At 32.2% G+C, this 15,916-nt stretch overlaps 1 protein-coding gene across 1 annotated transcript in view; it reads left to right on the top strand.

Moving 5' to 3' along the window:
- Positions 1-14,915, top strand: part of LOC126740964 (parafibromin) — a 39,369-nt gene extending 24,454 nt beyond the window's left edge. The window contains exons 5-8 of the mRNA XM_050447172.1: positions 2,780-3,112; positions 9,646-9,886; positions 14,481-14,660; positions 14,719-14,915. Of these exons, the coding sequence (XP_050303129.1) occupies positions 2,780-3,112; positions 9,646-9,886; positions 14,481-14,660; positions 14,719-14,755 (791 nt within the window). The 3' untranslated portion in view covers positions 14,756-14,915. The remainder of the gene's footprint in view (positions 1-2,779; positions 3,113-9,645; positions 9,887-14,480; positions 14,661-14,718) is intronic.
- Positions 14,916-15,916: the final 1,001 nt, after the last annotated feature.

Here is a 15,916-nt window from a genome sequence, read left to right as displayed (position 1 = left end):
CATATTTCATATCTTTGTAATAAAATCTGTTACTGTTTGCGTACAGTTCAAATTATCTTGATGTAACAGCTTTGAGAACCCTGTACTTTGCAGACTTTGGAAGGAATAGCTGGGTAAAGTCCAGTGCAACGATATATTAGAATGGCCACCCGTCAAAACACCAGCATTTTACTTCTCAAACAATGTAAATAGAAGGTGGATGACATTGTTTGGCAGGTGGAATGCTGGTGTTTTGACGGGTGACCATTCTAATACATAGTTGCACTGGACTTTATGCCATAATTTTTTGGTCTAGTATTAGAGGAACAAAATATTGGTGTAATACAGAAACGTATCTTAAGAACAATTTATAATAATGTTCAGAATTCAATCATGTAGAAGTATTTTTAGGACAAAGGAACATATAGAAATAAATACATATTTGAAGTAATTTTATTTGTTTTTAAGAACAATAATAAATTTGAAAATCTCCATCTTAATCATAATTATAATACGACAGGAACTCAGTGCCTTACTTACCCACGACATAGATTAACACTGTATGAACAAGGTGCTTATTTTATGGGAATGCGATTATATAACAATTTAGACAATAATTTTAAAAGTATGACCATTGAAGAGCATTTTTAACAGAAATTAAAGAAGTATACGATCGATTTAGAGTCTTAAACACTAGTTAACTATGCATTGTATATATCAGCGTTACTCAAAGTGTGCTCCGCGGAGGCCCGGTGCTCCACGAAACCTCCGGTAGGGCTCCGCCAGGAGTCATAATAAATGCATGTATTAAAGTGGACCCTATAAGAATAAAGTTGCCTAAGATAAAAATAAACAACCAAAACGAAACGCCTACTTATAGGTGTTATTGGTATATATACGAAAATTTAATATATGTATTATTAAGTAAAATGTCCGACCTATTACATCGAAATGTTACAGCGTTACTCGTACGCCACCATTCGCCCCCGGACTATAAGCAATCGAATGACCTCGGATCGTCGCGCTGTTTCTCGAGCTGGTTCGTCGACGCGTACTTCGGAAAAATCGTCTGACTCTCCGAAGTTTCTGAGGAATTCGAGATGATTCGATGGTTGCTGCTATAATATAAAGGAGGATTGTTTGGCGCGGAGAATTTATTAATCAAGCAACGTACCGCAAAATTTACTCACACCACGCTCAGTATTTTATGTTCGCTTGTCTTGTTGTTTTTCGTAGTGGTTGTAAAATCTTGTATTTCGTGCATCCAGAGATACTATAATATTTGTCATAAAATTCGATGGTACCTGCTAAGATGCGCCGACATTTAGAAACTGTACATCCCGACTTCAAAAACAAAAGTAAAGATTTTTTTCTATGTAAAATAGAACAATTATTAAGAAGCCAAAAAACTATGACTATGCGACTCGATTTTCATTCATAGACTGTGAATGAAAAGGCCACGGAGGCATCGTATTTGGTTAGTTACCGTTGCTGGACTGGCCATCTTGCTAGTAATTGTACGATATCCATATAAACATTCACTCGAAGAAGACTTGCTTATGTCTGCCTACTAACACAACCGGAGAAGAAATTTTTAACACGATTAACATATTTTTTGAAGAAAACCAACTCGATTGGAATGATTGTATTGATATTTGTACCGATGGAGCCAAGGCAATGACAGGTAGAACAGCAGGAGCAATATCACGAATAATAAATAAAAGCGAAAAATTGTAGTTCCAGCCACTGCATCCTGCATAAACAATCACTCGCGGTTAAGAAAATGCCACAAAATCTAAAAGCGGTTCTTTATGAGTCAGTAAAAATAATTAATTTTATCAAGTCAGTTTGGAAAACTTAACGAATTAAATCTGTCACTACCAGGAAAACAGACAACAGTTTTCAATGTTAGCAACAAAATTACTGTCTTTAAAAGAAATTAGATTTTTTCATCTTTTCATTGCTAAATGAGTTCCTTAGTCACCATAGTCTTAGTGATACAGAAATATTCCAAAATGAAATATTTTTTGAATTGGTGCAATATCTCAATGATCTGCAAGGGACTTTTGAATCTTACTTTCCTGAAGAACAGAATACAAAACTGAAAATAAACTCATGGATTCAAAACCCTTTTTCATCTAAATTGCAGAAGCCTGAAAATATGTCAAATCAGATTTATGAATCATTTCTAGAAATGCCATCGGATACAAGCATGGAATCATTGTTTAAAACAATTTCACTAAATGATTTTTGGTGCAGGGTTCGTGATGAATATCCACAACTTGCCACAGAAGCTTTGAATGTTCTTCTGCCGTTCCCAACAACGTATTTGTGTGAAACCGGATTTTCAGCATATACAGCTACAAAAACAAAATACCGCAATAGACTGGATGCCGAACCAGACATGAGAATTCAACTTTCTTCTATCAAGCCTGACATTACCCAGTTGATGAGGAATTAAAAACAATTACATGCCTCGCATTAAATGAACTTAGTGTTATCATTTGCTTACTAACTCACTACTTACTGTATCTATCTTTTTTTGTATGATTATTAATAAACAATTCACATATAACTGCTTTTGCTTTTAGTTTAGGGTTCCGTTGAAAATTTAGTTTTTTTAAAGGGTTCTGTCACGAAAAAAGTTTGAGTAACACTGGTATATATCAATTTTAGCTTATACTGAGGTTTGATGCAACTCTTATTTGGACGTCATTTCATTTTATGTTTTTTGTACTTCTGTATAGATAAAATGTAATGTAATAAATTAATAAATAATGTAAATAAATAAATAAAACAGGTAGACAAAGGCCTCAACCAGCTCAACCCCCAATAACAACACCTCGTCCGGCGATCCAACGTCCGATACCGGCCCAACAGTCGGTTTACAATCGTTACGATCAGGAACGTTTTAACAGACAAAAAGAGGAAACCGAAGGCTTCAAAATTGACACCATGGGCACGTACCACGGTATGACGTTGAAGTCTGTAACGGAAGGTCAGGCCAAGGCTAAACCCAATATGACCCCACAACATCCCACTCAGACGCCGTTGCCGGTGAGCCAAGCGAGACCTCCGTCCGGTGGTATGCAGAAAAAAGTGTCTAGGACTCCCATTATTATTATACCAGCTGGTAAGTGGATAATCATTTTAATAATTTATTTATAATTTTTTATTTTATTAAGAGGATTCCCTGTTGACTCGATCTATACAGATTTCTCTAGAGCTTTTGATCGGGTCATGGGGAAACTGAAGGCTTTTGGTATTGCTAATCCTCTTCTTAAGTGTATATCTGAGTTTGTTGGAAGTAGAACTCAAGTGTGTTTCCAATGTGGCCTTGTTTTGTTTTACCTCTTCTTAATTGATTTGTTGAAACATTATTTTAAAAATTCCAATGTTCTGTTTGCACATTATAATATAATAATTAATTTATTTGCGTTTTAGTTACGTTGCCTAAATGGTTCTGTTTTGATCACTATAAATTATACAATTTTTTAAATATTTAATTGGATTTAATTGTATAAACCATTTCCTGTTTAGGCTACTAACTAGGTTTTTACCTAATGATATAAAAAAATGTTCTTCCTGTAAAAATGAATAAATTTAAAAATAGTCGAATTTAAACGTTCTGATGCAGCCTATATGGGGACTTGGGTGGGAACTGAACTGCTTCACGAGTGCCCTAAAGGTAATAAATTTTCTCCAAAACCTTCTGGAGAAAATGGAAATTACAATGCCAAAAAAGAGTCCTGTTCTCGTGTGTGAACCACGTTTTTATTTTCGAACCAAATTTAATTTTAAGTATTTATTTTTTATCATTTTCCTACCATTATTTATTATTTAATCACAATCTTCAGCTTATATTGGTTAACTTGTTGACATTTAAGTGATTTAGTATTTGGTCTACTTAGTCGATACGTTTTAGAACCATACTTCTAATCTTGTGGTACCGGGTTCGATTCTTAATGAGTCTATGTTGCGTCTACTTTTTAATTTTTATTTTCTGTTTTTTTATGGCTTTTAAAGATTTCTTAGTGTTTTTTATTTAAATTCTTAGTTTCGTTTTGACTAATACTTTATTTTAGGCCTGATGATGCTCTAGCTAGAGCGAAACACGTGTAGCCTGTAATTATATGTTGTGAGACCGTGACTTTGTATTTTCTTTGTTTTCGTCAACTTGAACACGGTCAAAAATTCGGCTTCGATCGCAATGATCTAAATGTTGTAGCTGAATTGGGCTGAACCTTGTTTTGTATTGAAAAGAATAGCTCGATAATGAAATCGAAACGATACTGCCGGCTTGTGTTAGTTTTGTGCGTTGTCGATATTTTTACGATTTTAAAATAATGGGTGGATCCAAAAAAAATTGCGGAGAATGTTCTAAAAATATTCCAAAATCTTAATACTAAATTCAGGTGTGCAAAATATGATTCCATTTTAAGTGTGTAGGACTTGACGAAATTGATTTGAAGATGATTCATCAAGAAAATAAAAAAATCATGGACATGCATCAGTTGCTCGCCTAGATCAATTGCCGGCCATCTGGAACAATTCAATCACTAGGCAAAAATTTAGTTAGTCAATTCAATCATACATCAACAAAAGAAGCCAGTGGTGGTTTGGAGATAAATGTAGAAGGAATTAAAAGATTCAAACTTGACTATAAGACAGGAGATACAAGAGATGAACATTTTTTTAATGTTCTCATTGAAATGATGATGAAAACTCGCAACAGTATGATGGATGAGATTAAGAAGGAATATCTAGGATTGAAGATGAATTTTGATCATATTAAGAGGCAATTAAATCTGGAGGAGGAGACACAGAAAATTAAAGATAATGTTGTGGTAGGTGGATTATCTGAGAATTGCACTGAAGATATTAAACTCTATGGAGGAAAGTGTAAAATAAAACGAAATGAAATGAAACCTCTAATGACAGTAACTCTGAATATGCTCAATACAAAAATCTCACGACTCATGACGAAGAAAAAGCGACAAGCGTTGAATTATTAGTAACTACTGTGGTATACAAGGTGGAAATAACGAGGAGATAACTATATTTTCATATAATCTATTTTGAGAGGGTCAAAAATAGAAAGGCAGATTGCTAATAAGATTAAAGATATACTTGACCTTCAGCGGCTAAGTTATAACTAATAGCCTATCCAAGCGTTAGTCTGGTAAGAACCAACGGTTACTGTCAAAAATGTTAAATGACATCACGGTTAAGGCTATCGCTTAGATGGGATGTTTTAATATTGCAGTCGAGCGATTATTTCTTTACATGTATATTCTGTGACGCTGTATTGTGTACATGGACCTTGTTATTAAAACTTTATTATTCTTTTGGATGGAGTTTGAACAAAACCCACTTGTGGTTTCACAGTTCTTTAAAAATATTAGGCTCAATACCTTTTTGTATATTTTGACAAATATGTATAATATTATAGTAATTTTTGTTTGTTTATATAATCCGTTTCCGAATTTTTTTATTTCTCAGCTATAACTTTCAACCACTATAACTTAACCACTATAACTTTCCTCCTAATAGCCTGCCCAAGCAAGGGGTGGTTAAAACCAAAAGTAAATACTGCTTCATACAAGCGACATTTGGTATTTACCGAGAAACGTCAAATGACGTCGTCGGTTTAACCGCCAGTAACCCTGCTTAGGACAAAAATTGTTATAGCAGTTGACAGCTGACAAATAAAAAAAATCGAAAACGGATTGTATAAACAAACAAAAACTACAGTTCATACACACTGACATACTAGAATGGCCCGGCCGTCAAAATATATATATATATATATTTATAATAATATACAGGGTGATATTTAAGTTGATACTTTTTTTTTAACTGTATATAGAACTCGGTAAAATAAACATTTTTTTCAAATAACTTTATTCAAAAAACCGAAAAATAAAAAAATTGCATTGCCAAAATGTTATAAAATGAGTCCAATACGGTCCTCTCTAATTTAAATAAGTTGTTCAAAGTTGTCACCATTAACTTCAACACAACGATTTGCTCGACGTAACCACTGTTCCGTAACGGCACGCAATAGAGAAATCGGTTTTTGTCTAACTGTTGCCGCAGCCTGCTCAATATGTGCTATTAGTTCTTCTTGTGTGTCGATAGGCGTCTTGAAAACTAAACTTTTCATATACCCCTACAAAAAAAAGTCACATGGATTTAGGTCTGGCGACCTTGGTGGCCATGCAACTGGTCCATTTCGGCCAATCCACCGATTTGGGTAACTTATATCCAAAAATTCGCTCACTTCTCGTCTAAAATGGGCAGGTGCTCCATCCTGCAGGAGCCACATAGCTTGTCTGATATTCAGTGGCACGTCTTCTAACAGAACAGGCAGATTATTTTGCAAAAAGTCCAAATAAACATCGCCCGTCAAACGGTCTGGTAAGATAAATGGTACATTAGCAAAAAGCGATGTTGAAAATTGGTTCTGCGAATTGCATGGGATTATCAACAGACCAAACATGCGTATTTCGAGAATTGTTAATTCCGTTTCGGGTGAATGTTGCCTCGTCCATGGCTAAAATTTTGTTCGAAAAATGTTGATCATTTTCATGTTGTTGTAGGAACCATTCACAAAACTGAACTCTGCGGGGGAAGTCTTCAGGCAGTAGCGCTTGGACACGTTGAACGTGAAAGGGATTAAATTGATTCTCGCGCAATGCTGTCCATACTTTTGTTTGACTTAATCCGACCTGCCCTGCAACAACTAGAGTACTTGTTGTTGGATCTTCTTCGATGAGATTTAAAACTTGTTCTTCCCTATGAACATTTTCAGGTCTCCTTCCTCTTTCTGCATGCCCTCCACGATGTTCCCGTAAATCGCCAGTATCCCTAGCCCGTTGAATAAGATTTATGAAACTTCTGGGTGTAGGATGATTCCGCAAAGGAAAGCGGTCTGCGTATAATACCGAAGCAGCAGCAGCACTTTGAAGACACTCTCCATAAATAAGCAACATATCCTTCATTGTTTTCATAATGATGTGCCATTTTTAGGATTTGCAAATTTAAAATTAACAACAATAAACCAAAAGTGTCTAAGACTAACTGATCCGTACAATGCGTGATCGATAATACAAAAATTCGAGCAAAAACTAAACATAAACAGACGATGAAAAACAAACCCATATTCACTTTTTTTATTCTGTATGTCCCTTGTTTTTGAGTGTATCGAAAAAAGTTATTTGCAAAAAATTTATATTTTACCGAGTTCTATACACAGTTAAAAAAAAGTATCTACTTAAAAATCACCCTGTATATATTTGTCAAAATATACAAAAATGTATTAGGCCCAATTTTTTTAGGAATTGTAAAACCACAAGTGGGTTTTGTTCAAATTCCATCCAAAGGAATAATGAAGTTTTCAGAACAACGTCCATGAGCACAATCCAGCGCCACAAAATCAACATGTAAATAAATAAAATAACCGATTGACCGCAATTTTAAAACATCCCATCCAAGCGATAGCCTTAACCATGACGTCATTTGACATTTTTGACAGTAACCTTTGGTTCTTACCAGACTAACGCTTGGACAGGCTATAAATGTATATATTTTCTTTTTCCTACTCTTAGATTTTTGATATGTGGATATTTTGTATTTTCTTTTTGTGGTTCTGAATTTAAAATAGCTTTAAACACAATATGTGATGATCTAAAATTATGTGATAATATAGATCAAGTTGACAACTCTTTTAGATTTAAAATTAATACATGTAAATATTAAAGGTTTAAACAAGAACTTTGATGATCTGATGTTCCTTTTGGAATCTCTAGACAAATCTTCTGATATTATAGTGCGCAGAAATCAATATTTTGTTATACATATGCTGAAAATGTTAATATCAACCATTATAAAATTGTATACAAGGAGTACAAGTACAATACGTGTTATGGTTGTTTGGTTTATATTAAAGAATATGCTTTATTTAAATTTTTTAATATTTTACTGGTAAATGGTGGAACGAATGTTGGCTTGATATGTACATACAGATCTCCTGTTCTGAATGCTGATGTATTTCTTAAAGCTCTTGAGCAGTTATTGACCGACAAAGAATTAAAGCCGGACATTTTGTTTTTGGGGATACAAACATGAATCTTCTGGGAATCTGGAAAAGGACAATCTGTTAGTGGGGAACTATCTGAATTTCATGAGTAAAAAGTAACCCGAAAATTAGCAACTCTACAGGTCCTTGTATAGATGGATTATGACTTGACAGATCGCTCTCCAATAATCATAAATGTTAATTTAGAAGTTATCAAAAATTATGACATTGAAAATAAATATCTTAAGAAACTAGAATATAATATTATATTAAAATTATTAGAGAGTTTGGATTCTCCAATGGGGAAGTGAATGAAACTACCGGTGTTAATAAATCTGCTTTTTTAAATTGTATGATAAGCACATCAACTATAACCAAGAATTCACTTTCAAGAATATCCTAAAAAATGTAAAGTGGTAATTAAGGCTAAAGCAGACCATTTTAACAATAAATTTCAAGATAATAAAAATAACCCTAAAAAAATCTGGGAATTAATCAAAATTTCAGGCAATTTGAACGAATCTGAAGGTAAAATATGTTATATTGTTGACAAAAATTTTAGAGAAGTCCAAGATAAAAACATTATGGCAAATGATTTTAAAGAATGTTTAAAAAAAATCTATATATTTTATTTACTCAATAAATAACCTTCCAATTAGCTTTAAAAAAGACGATTCAGACTTGATAATCTGGATGGACTCAAAATTATTAGTTGAGAACCACATCAGTCATTTAACTGATAGGGCAATGAAGGTGCTTGGTTTGATTTAGAGGGAAGCATTGAATTGCCTATGTTTTGCGTTTAGAACACTTTATTCCTCTTATCCTTCTTAGACCAATTTTGGAGTAAGGGTTAGTTGTTTGATTCCCATCTTACAAATGTTACATTAAGTAGCTCAAAAAAGATATTACAGTGACGAATATAACTATCATTGGGTGAGGGATAGTCTAAATTTGCCTACTCTAGAGCTAAGAAGAATTTTACTAGATTTATGGTTTCTACATAAAGTAATAAATGCTGCTATAGACTATAGCAGCAGGTTGTTGTCACTTTTTAAACTTAGAATTCCTTGTCGAAATATCAGAGAGTTTGAAACTTTTCTGATATAATTTCACCACATTAACTATGGCACGAATGAATCAACTACGGCAGGACTGGTTTGCAGCGCTAGTGGCCTGCTAGGACAAGTAAATCTGACTCTAAATTAAATTTAGCACTATTAAGCAAGAAGTGAAACAAATTTTGTAAATTATTATTTCTTCAATCGTAGTCTTGTTAGTAATTTGTGGCCGCATTAAATGATGTATATTTTGTTTTATATTGAGTGATATGATGTGTGATACTTTTTACTAAACTTGGATGTAACTTATATTTTTATAATTACAATGTAAATGGACTGCGTTAATAAATTAATAATAATTTTAAAACAAACTCAACAGTTGTTTCCAATTCTCATTCAAATTTTCTCAGTACTGTACTATATTTACTGGCCCTACATATTAAGATAGCTACTGGCCTTTTGATTTTAATAATATATAGTAACGTTCCAAAAAGCTAACTTAATCTCCTTTTTTAACCCTTACAGGTACAAATTGCTTAATCTCAATGTACAACGTAAAGGATATCTTACAAGATATGAAATTCGTGACGCAAGAACAGAAAAAAGCCTTGGGCGGTAAAAGAGACAACGAAGTACTAATCCAACGTCAAAAGGGAAATCAGACGGTACCGTATAGAGTTGTGGACAATCCTGCCAAGCTCAGCCCCAGCGACTGGGACAGGGTCGTGGCCGTTTTCGTAATGGGACCCGCATGGCAATTTAAAGGGTAAGAATACGGTTTAGATATTATCATTATTGTAAATATAAATTAACGTTTAAAACACTCCAAATTCACTGAATAATTATAATTGGAATAATATTTTCAACTCGAACAATGATCCGAATTTTCCTCATGAATAATAATAATAATAATAATACTTTTATTATTCCATAAAAACAATGCAATATTACAACAATAATAATAATACACTGTATACAAAAAAAAAACAAAAACAAAATTCCATGGAATAAAAGGCAATTTCAGCTTCCATTCTTTACACAAAGAAAGGGCTGTTGAAGCCTTGAATTGACAAGATTCTATAAATAACGGTATATACATTGGCACTGCTGATCAAATATTGGGACAAGAAAAGGCTATAGAATATTTAATAATACTTTATGGAAATTAGCACTATAAAATTTTAAACACTAGATACTATTAATATAAATTAATACATAATAAGGGCTAAAAAAAATTATTAAGAAAATAATAATCATAAATCTAAACTACTTCTCAGGGACCAGAGGGAAGGTTTTGTTTCATATAGTTTTAAAACACCCTGAAGATCCAGCAAAATCATGTATTTTAAATTTGATGGCTGATGCGAATAGGACTTCTTAAAAAGTTGTTTTTTATGATTTGGCACTGTTAAAATGTATTGTCGTCGAATACTTAAAATTTTGAACATCCGTCCGAAATCTAATCTTATTATACAAGTACTTTTAAATTTTATTATTTTAAAAATAAACACAAATAGTGCAAAAGGCGTCTTTTAACCATGCTCAGCCACCCCAATTCTTTTAGCTTATAAGAGATGGGTTGTCTTCGTCGTATTCCATATATAAGACGTAAGCAAGATTTTTCCATTTTTTCAATACGGTTTATATCAACGGCATCCAAAAAAGGACCATAGACCAAATCCGCAAAATTAAAATTTGATAGTATTAGAGATTCAAATAAAAAGGCTTTAGTCTTAGAAGTCAATGAATGACTGTGCATAAATTAATTTTATTTTTGAAAATGCTTTTTTTAAGCAGAGACTCACATGTTCCTTAAATTTAAGTCGGTTATCTAAGATGAGCCCTAGGTTCCTCGCAGAATCCTTAAAAGATATACAGGGTGTTCATTTGAAAACTTCCCACCACGGATTTCTCGAAAACCATTGTTAAAAAAAAAAACGCCGAAATACGTCAAAAGGTTTGTCAAGGGGGACAACTTTTTAACCTAAAATTACTTCACCCTCTTTCACCCATTACCCCCCAGGGTCATCCTCTTAAAAATTTTAAGTGGCAAGGGGTATAGAGTAATAGCTTGTTTAAAAGGTCTTTCGAAGTCTTATTTTGACGTTTGATTATTTTAAATCGGTCGATTCGTTTTCGAGAAAATTAGAAAAATCTTTGTTTATCTTAATTTGTTCAGATAGAAAACAAAAACATGAAAATATCAATTTATTTCATTAAGTGTCTAAAATGTTGCCCATTAGGGTTTGCCAAATCTACAATTCATTTATAATTTAAAACGGAAACTACCAACATAAACAGCAATTCCGAAGATTAGACGTGGAAAAAACTAAATAACAACCTGAATTTTTTTCCGCATTCTTTTCATCAACACAGATATCCTGGGCGAACTGGATTTGTTGTTATACCTGCTTAGTTTTTTATAGTTGCTAAGGAAAATAAAGATAAAGATAGAAGATTCGGTGAAAGGGGGGTGAAGTAATTTTAGCTTAGAAAGTTGTCCCCCTTGACAAACCTTTTGACGTATTTCGGCTTTTTTTTTAAACAGTGGTTTTCGATAAATCCGTGGTGGAAAGTTTTCAAATGAACACCCTGTATAATCATCCCCTAATTTAATGCTCAGTCTATCCATGAGAATCGTGCGATAATTTGCAGGACAAAATAATATAGCCACGCTTTTGCTGGGATTTATTTTAATCATTAAATTATTATTTGACACAGTTAATTTGTTTAAAACATAATTGATATCAGCATTTGCATTAATAGAGTTACTAATGGGAAAAAACTTGTATATTTGCGTGTCATCAGCGTATAGATGATACTGACAGTATTGCAGGGATTTTACGATATTTGAGCTAAAGATACTATAAAACAAAGGTTCCAATATTGAACCCTGAGGAACGCCTACCGTTACCCGCTCTAAGTCAGAAAATATATCCTCTACAACTACCCTTTGAAACTTATCAGTTAAATATGAAGAAACAAGATTTTAAGCAGTTTCCTCAAAACCAACATATTTTAAAATCGCGAGTAGCAACTTGTGATTTATCATATTACAACGCTTTAGTATAATCTAATAGAACCAAAGCAGTTGCTTGTTTTGATCATGAGCACTGACTATATCATCTATTATGTCACAAGGAGCAGTTCCAATCTAAAGTCCCAATCTAAAACCAGATTGTTTCTCTGGAAGAATTCTATTTCTGTTTAAAAATAAATTGATTTGATATTCCATTATTTTTTCTAATACTTTTGAGAGTACAGGCAAAATTGAAATGGATCGAAAATGGCTAAATTCAGTCGGTTTAGCTACCTTGGGTAAAGGAAGCACATTTGCAAGCTTCCAAGTCTTGGGAAAATATGATTTGCTCAAACAGCAGTTCATGATATGGGTCAAGAATGGAATAATAAAAGGACAGCAATGGATGATCTGAAATTAATGTTATATTCAGACCATCCATTTCAAAAGCTTTTGATTTAATTTTTAGTATGAATTTATTAAAAATGTAACAATTATAACATACGACCTGCTACGTGCAAAATTAAAATATCAAGGTCTTGATGAGGTATCATGTAAGTTTTTTTTATAAACTCTCTTACAGGGCAACAACAACGGGTATAATAATGATAATAACAATAATAATAGTAAATTTATTAGCAATAAATATCATTTCAATCGTTTACAATCATAGAAACATATACCCATAAATTAAATAAACATTTTCTCAAATAATGAAATAAATAACTTCTTATATTCCAATCACAAATCAGAGCACTAAGTCCAAAATTCCAACTTAATGTAAATACTCAATCAGTAATCGGTTCAACAGTCATTTTAATATCAATACCCTGCGTTATTGCTAACCACTCGATGCAGAATGGTTAATTGAGGTTAGTTAATAATAATAATCGTTTATAAATCAAACAAAACAAAATAGCCCTCAAAAACAAAACAATAAATAAAATATACCTCTTTCTAGTCATAACTAGAGATTATATTTTCTATTAATTATATTAAATATGATATTGCATAATTATTAATAATTATCCTTTTATTTACTTCTCTTTTTACTTTAAAGTATTTATTGGTTTTAATATTAATTGGGAGATCATTAAATATTTTTGGCCCCACACAATAAGTATGATTCTGATAGAGAGCATGCCTGGGATTTTGCAGAGCTATCTTTTTTTGCGGTATTTCTTGTGTTTTTGAAATGGCTCAACATTTCTTTATAGTAATTGGATTTCAGCATAAATCGAACTACCGCTTTTATGTATATTTGGTTAATATTTAATAAACTAATTACTCTAAACAGTAGTTCAGATGGATACCTTTTGCTTTTAAAAAGCATTATTTTAATTATCCACTTTTTTACAGCTTGTAATTTGGAAATTATGTACTGTAGGTCCTGCATTACCTCAAACTACAATCCCATAAGAGATCACAGACTTAACAAGTGCGTAGTAAATCGTTCTCTAAACTAACTCTAAAAGGTTATCAATGGTAATATATTTCTCAATTCACAAGACTTAAAGATTCATTTTCTGATATGTCACATATTTTAAATCCTCTTTTTAGTTTAACTTTTCGTCTAGACTTATTGATAAAGCAGGAAGATTGGTCGGACATTTTGCAGTGCGCAGAGGTTGACGGTTGTACTGATCTTCTTGTTAGTAAAATAAAATAGAATATTGAATTAGCAAAAGAAGAAAAATATATTGAATTATAAAAAGTAGAAAGTTGAAGCCTTGGATAACACAAGGAATTTCAAATTCAATTAGAAGAAGAAATAAATTAAAGAAGATTAGCACAATACAAAATACTGATGAAGCATATAGTGAGGAAAAAAGAAATACAGAGATCCTTAGAGAATAAAGGAATTGAAACAAGGAGGTCTTAAGTAACTATCGACCAGTGGCGCTCACCACTAACTTATCAAAATTGGTAGAAGTCAGTCAGTCGGTTAAAGGTTCGTCAGTGCAAAGGTCATGGTGCTCTGCAATGCAAATGTTCTCTGGAAATTAAATGTACTAACGGGTACAGGTATCTTGGGATATTTGATACCCACTAATTATAAGCCAAAAATATATATTAAAGGTAATACGTAAAAAAGTAAATATTTTTCTACTACTGACCTCTTTAAAGACGCAAATATTCTACAGAACTACTTCATCAACTGTTAAAAATCTTTTACTTTCAAGTGGCTAATTTTGTATTTTATGTTAGAATAATTTTAATAAGGTGGTAAAATCCGTTGGACATAGGGTGATAGATTATTATTTGTACTGCACATAAGTAAAATGAACTCTGTATTTTTTATTTTCCATAAATCTGGAATCATAATTTATAATTATTTTAGATACCCGTGGGAATCGCCTGTGGAAATCTTCGATAAAATCTCTGCCTTCCATATCAAGTATGACGAAATGAAGTTAGATCCGAACGTGGAAAAGTGGAATGTAACCGTTATCCAGTTGTCGAGGACAAAAAGGCATTTAGATAGGGCTCATTTAATGGTATTTTGGGAAAAATTAGATCGGTTCGTATAGTCTTGTTTCATTCCATTTCAATATTTTATTTAAAAAAAATGTTTTCAGGCATATTCTCCAACATAAACCTCATCTTCGGTTCTAAAATGGACTTTACAGGAATGACTATAGAAGATAAGAGCTATCAGACATTAATGTTATGAATCAATAAATTTTATTATGATATACAAAAAGTACTAAGTGGTACTTTGTCTTAGACTGTAAATATAGTGATTTTTAGGAAAATGAGTAAAGATTTAACATTTGTTTGTTTTATTTTTATGTGTTACGTATTTTCAATAAAATCAATTGAAACATTTAGCATAATCTTATCATCAGAAGTACATATTGAAAGCGGTAATTGCCAAAAAAGGCACCCCTAAATTATTTTAAAATGAAGCAACAAAACCCCAAATAGGCAAAGTCTTAAGGTCGCGGAGAGGTCCGCGAACCAAGTCGGCGAGTCGGCTTGGGAGAGTTATATAGAGTATATGTTTATTCGACGATTTTTTAGTAAATTTTTGGTTTTGCTATATTTATGCCGTTTGAAAATATTGACAAGGTATTTAGATATCTAGTTTTTAAACTCGATTACTACAAATATTTGATGAAACGATACCGATATCACTTATATGCCACTGTGTAGCATACAATATACTTTTCATACAGTTATATATATATAGTATAATAATGGAATATCATACATAGGGAAATCTAGAAAAAGTTTATTTAGAAGAAAGTAGGAAATACATTAACGTGTATGAATAATACAATAATTATGTCAAATAAGATATACAAATATAAAAAACTCAATATAAATTTTGTCAAAACTAATGATTTAAAAAATATTTACGATAACCCCCTAGTTAAAATTAATTTTTTTTTGTACGTCGAAAAATGCCCCCTGATGCATAAAACACGTCTGCAAATTTAACAAAAAAAATATCTACATTGGTAGTAGTTCTTTAAAAAAAAAACTTTTAAGTTGTATAACACTCTGTAGATCCGAAAGTAAGATGTTTAGAACATACATTCATATAAAAAAATATCTAATTTTTTGTTGCAGAATCACCCTGTAATGTTTGTCGGTAGAGTTCCTGGATATCCGGTATAAATTGTGGTATATTACCACAATTTAAGCTTAGATAGATACATTTATTGTAAATTCCATGTCAACAACTATATAAAACGATTCAAATAAAGTGTTTATACTGGTTTTCTATACTAAAAATTCAATTTTGGTTGATGGTAAGTATATTTGTGTAGA

This window comes from Anthonomus grandis, chromosome 10, assembly GCF_022605725.1.
Source record: "Anthonomus grandis grandis chromosome 10, icAntGran1.3, whole genome shotgun sequence".
Taxonomy (NCBI): Eukaryota; Metazoa; Arthropoda; class Insecta; order Coleoptera; family Curculionidae; genus Anthonomus; species Anthonomus grandis.
Note: the sequence above shows the minus strand (reverse complement) of the source record. Positions and strands in the feature narration are given on the sequence as shown.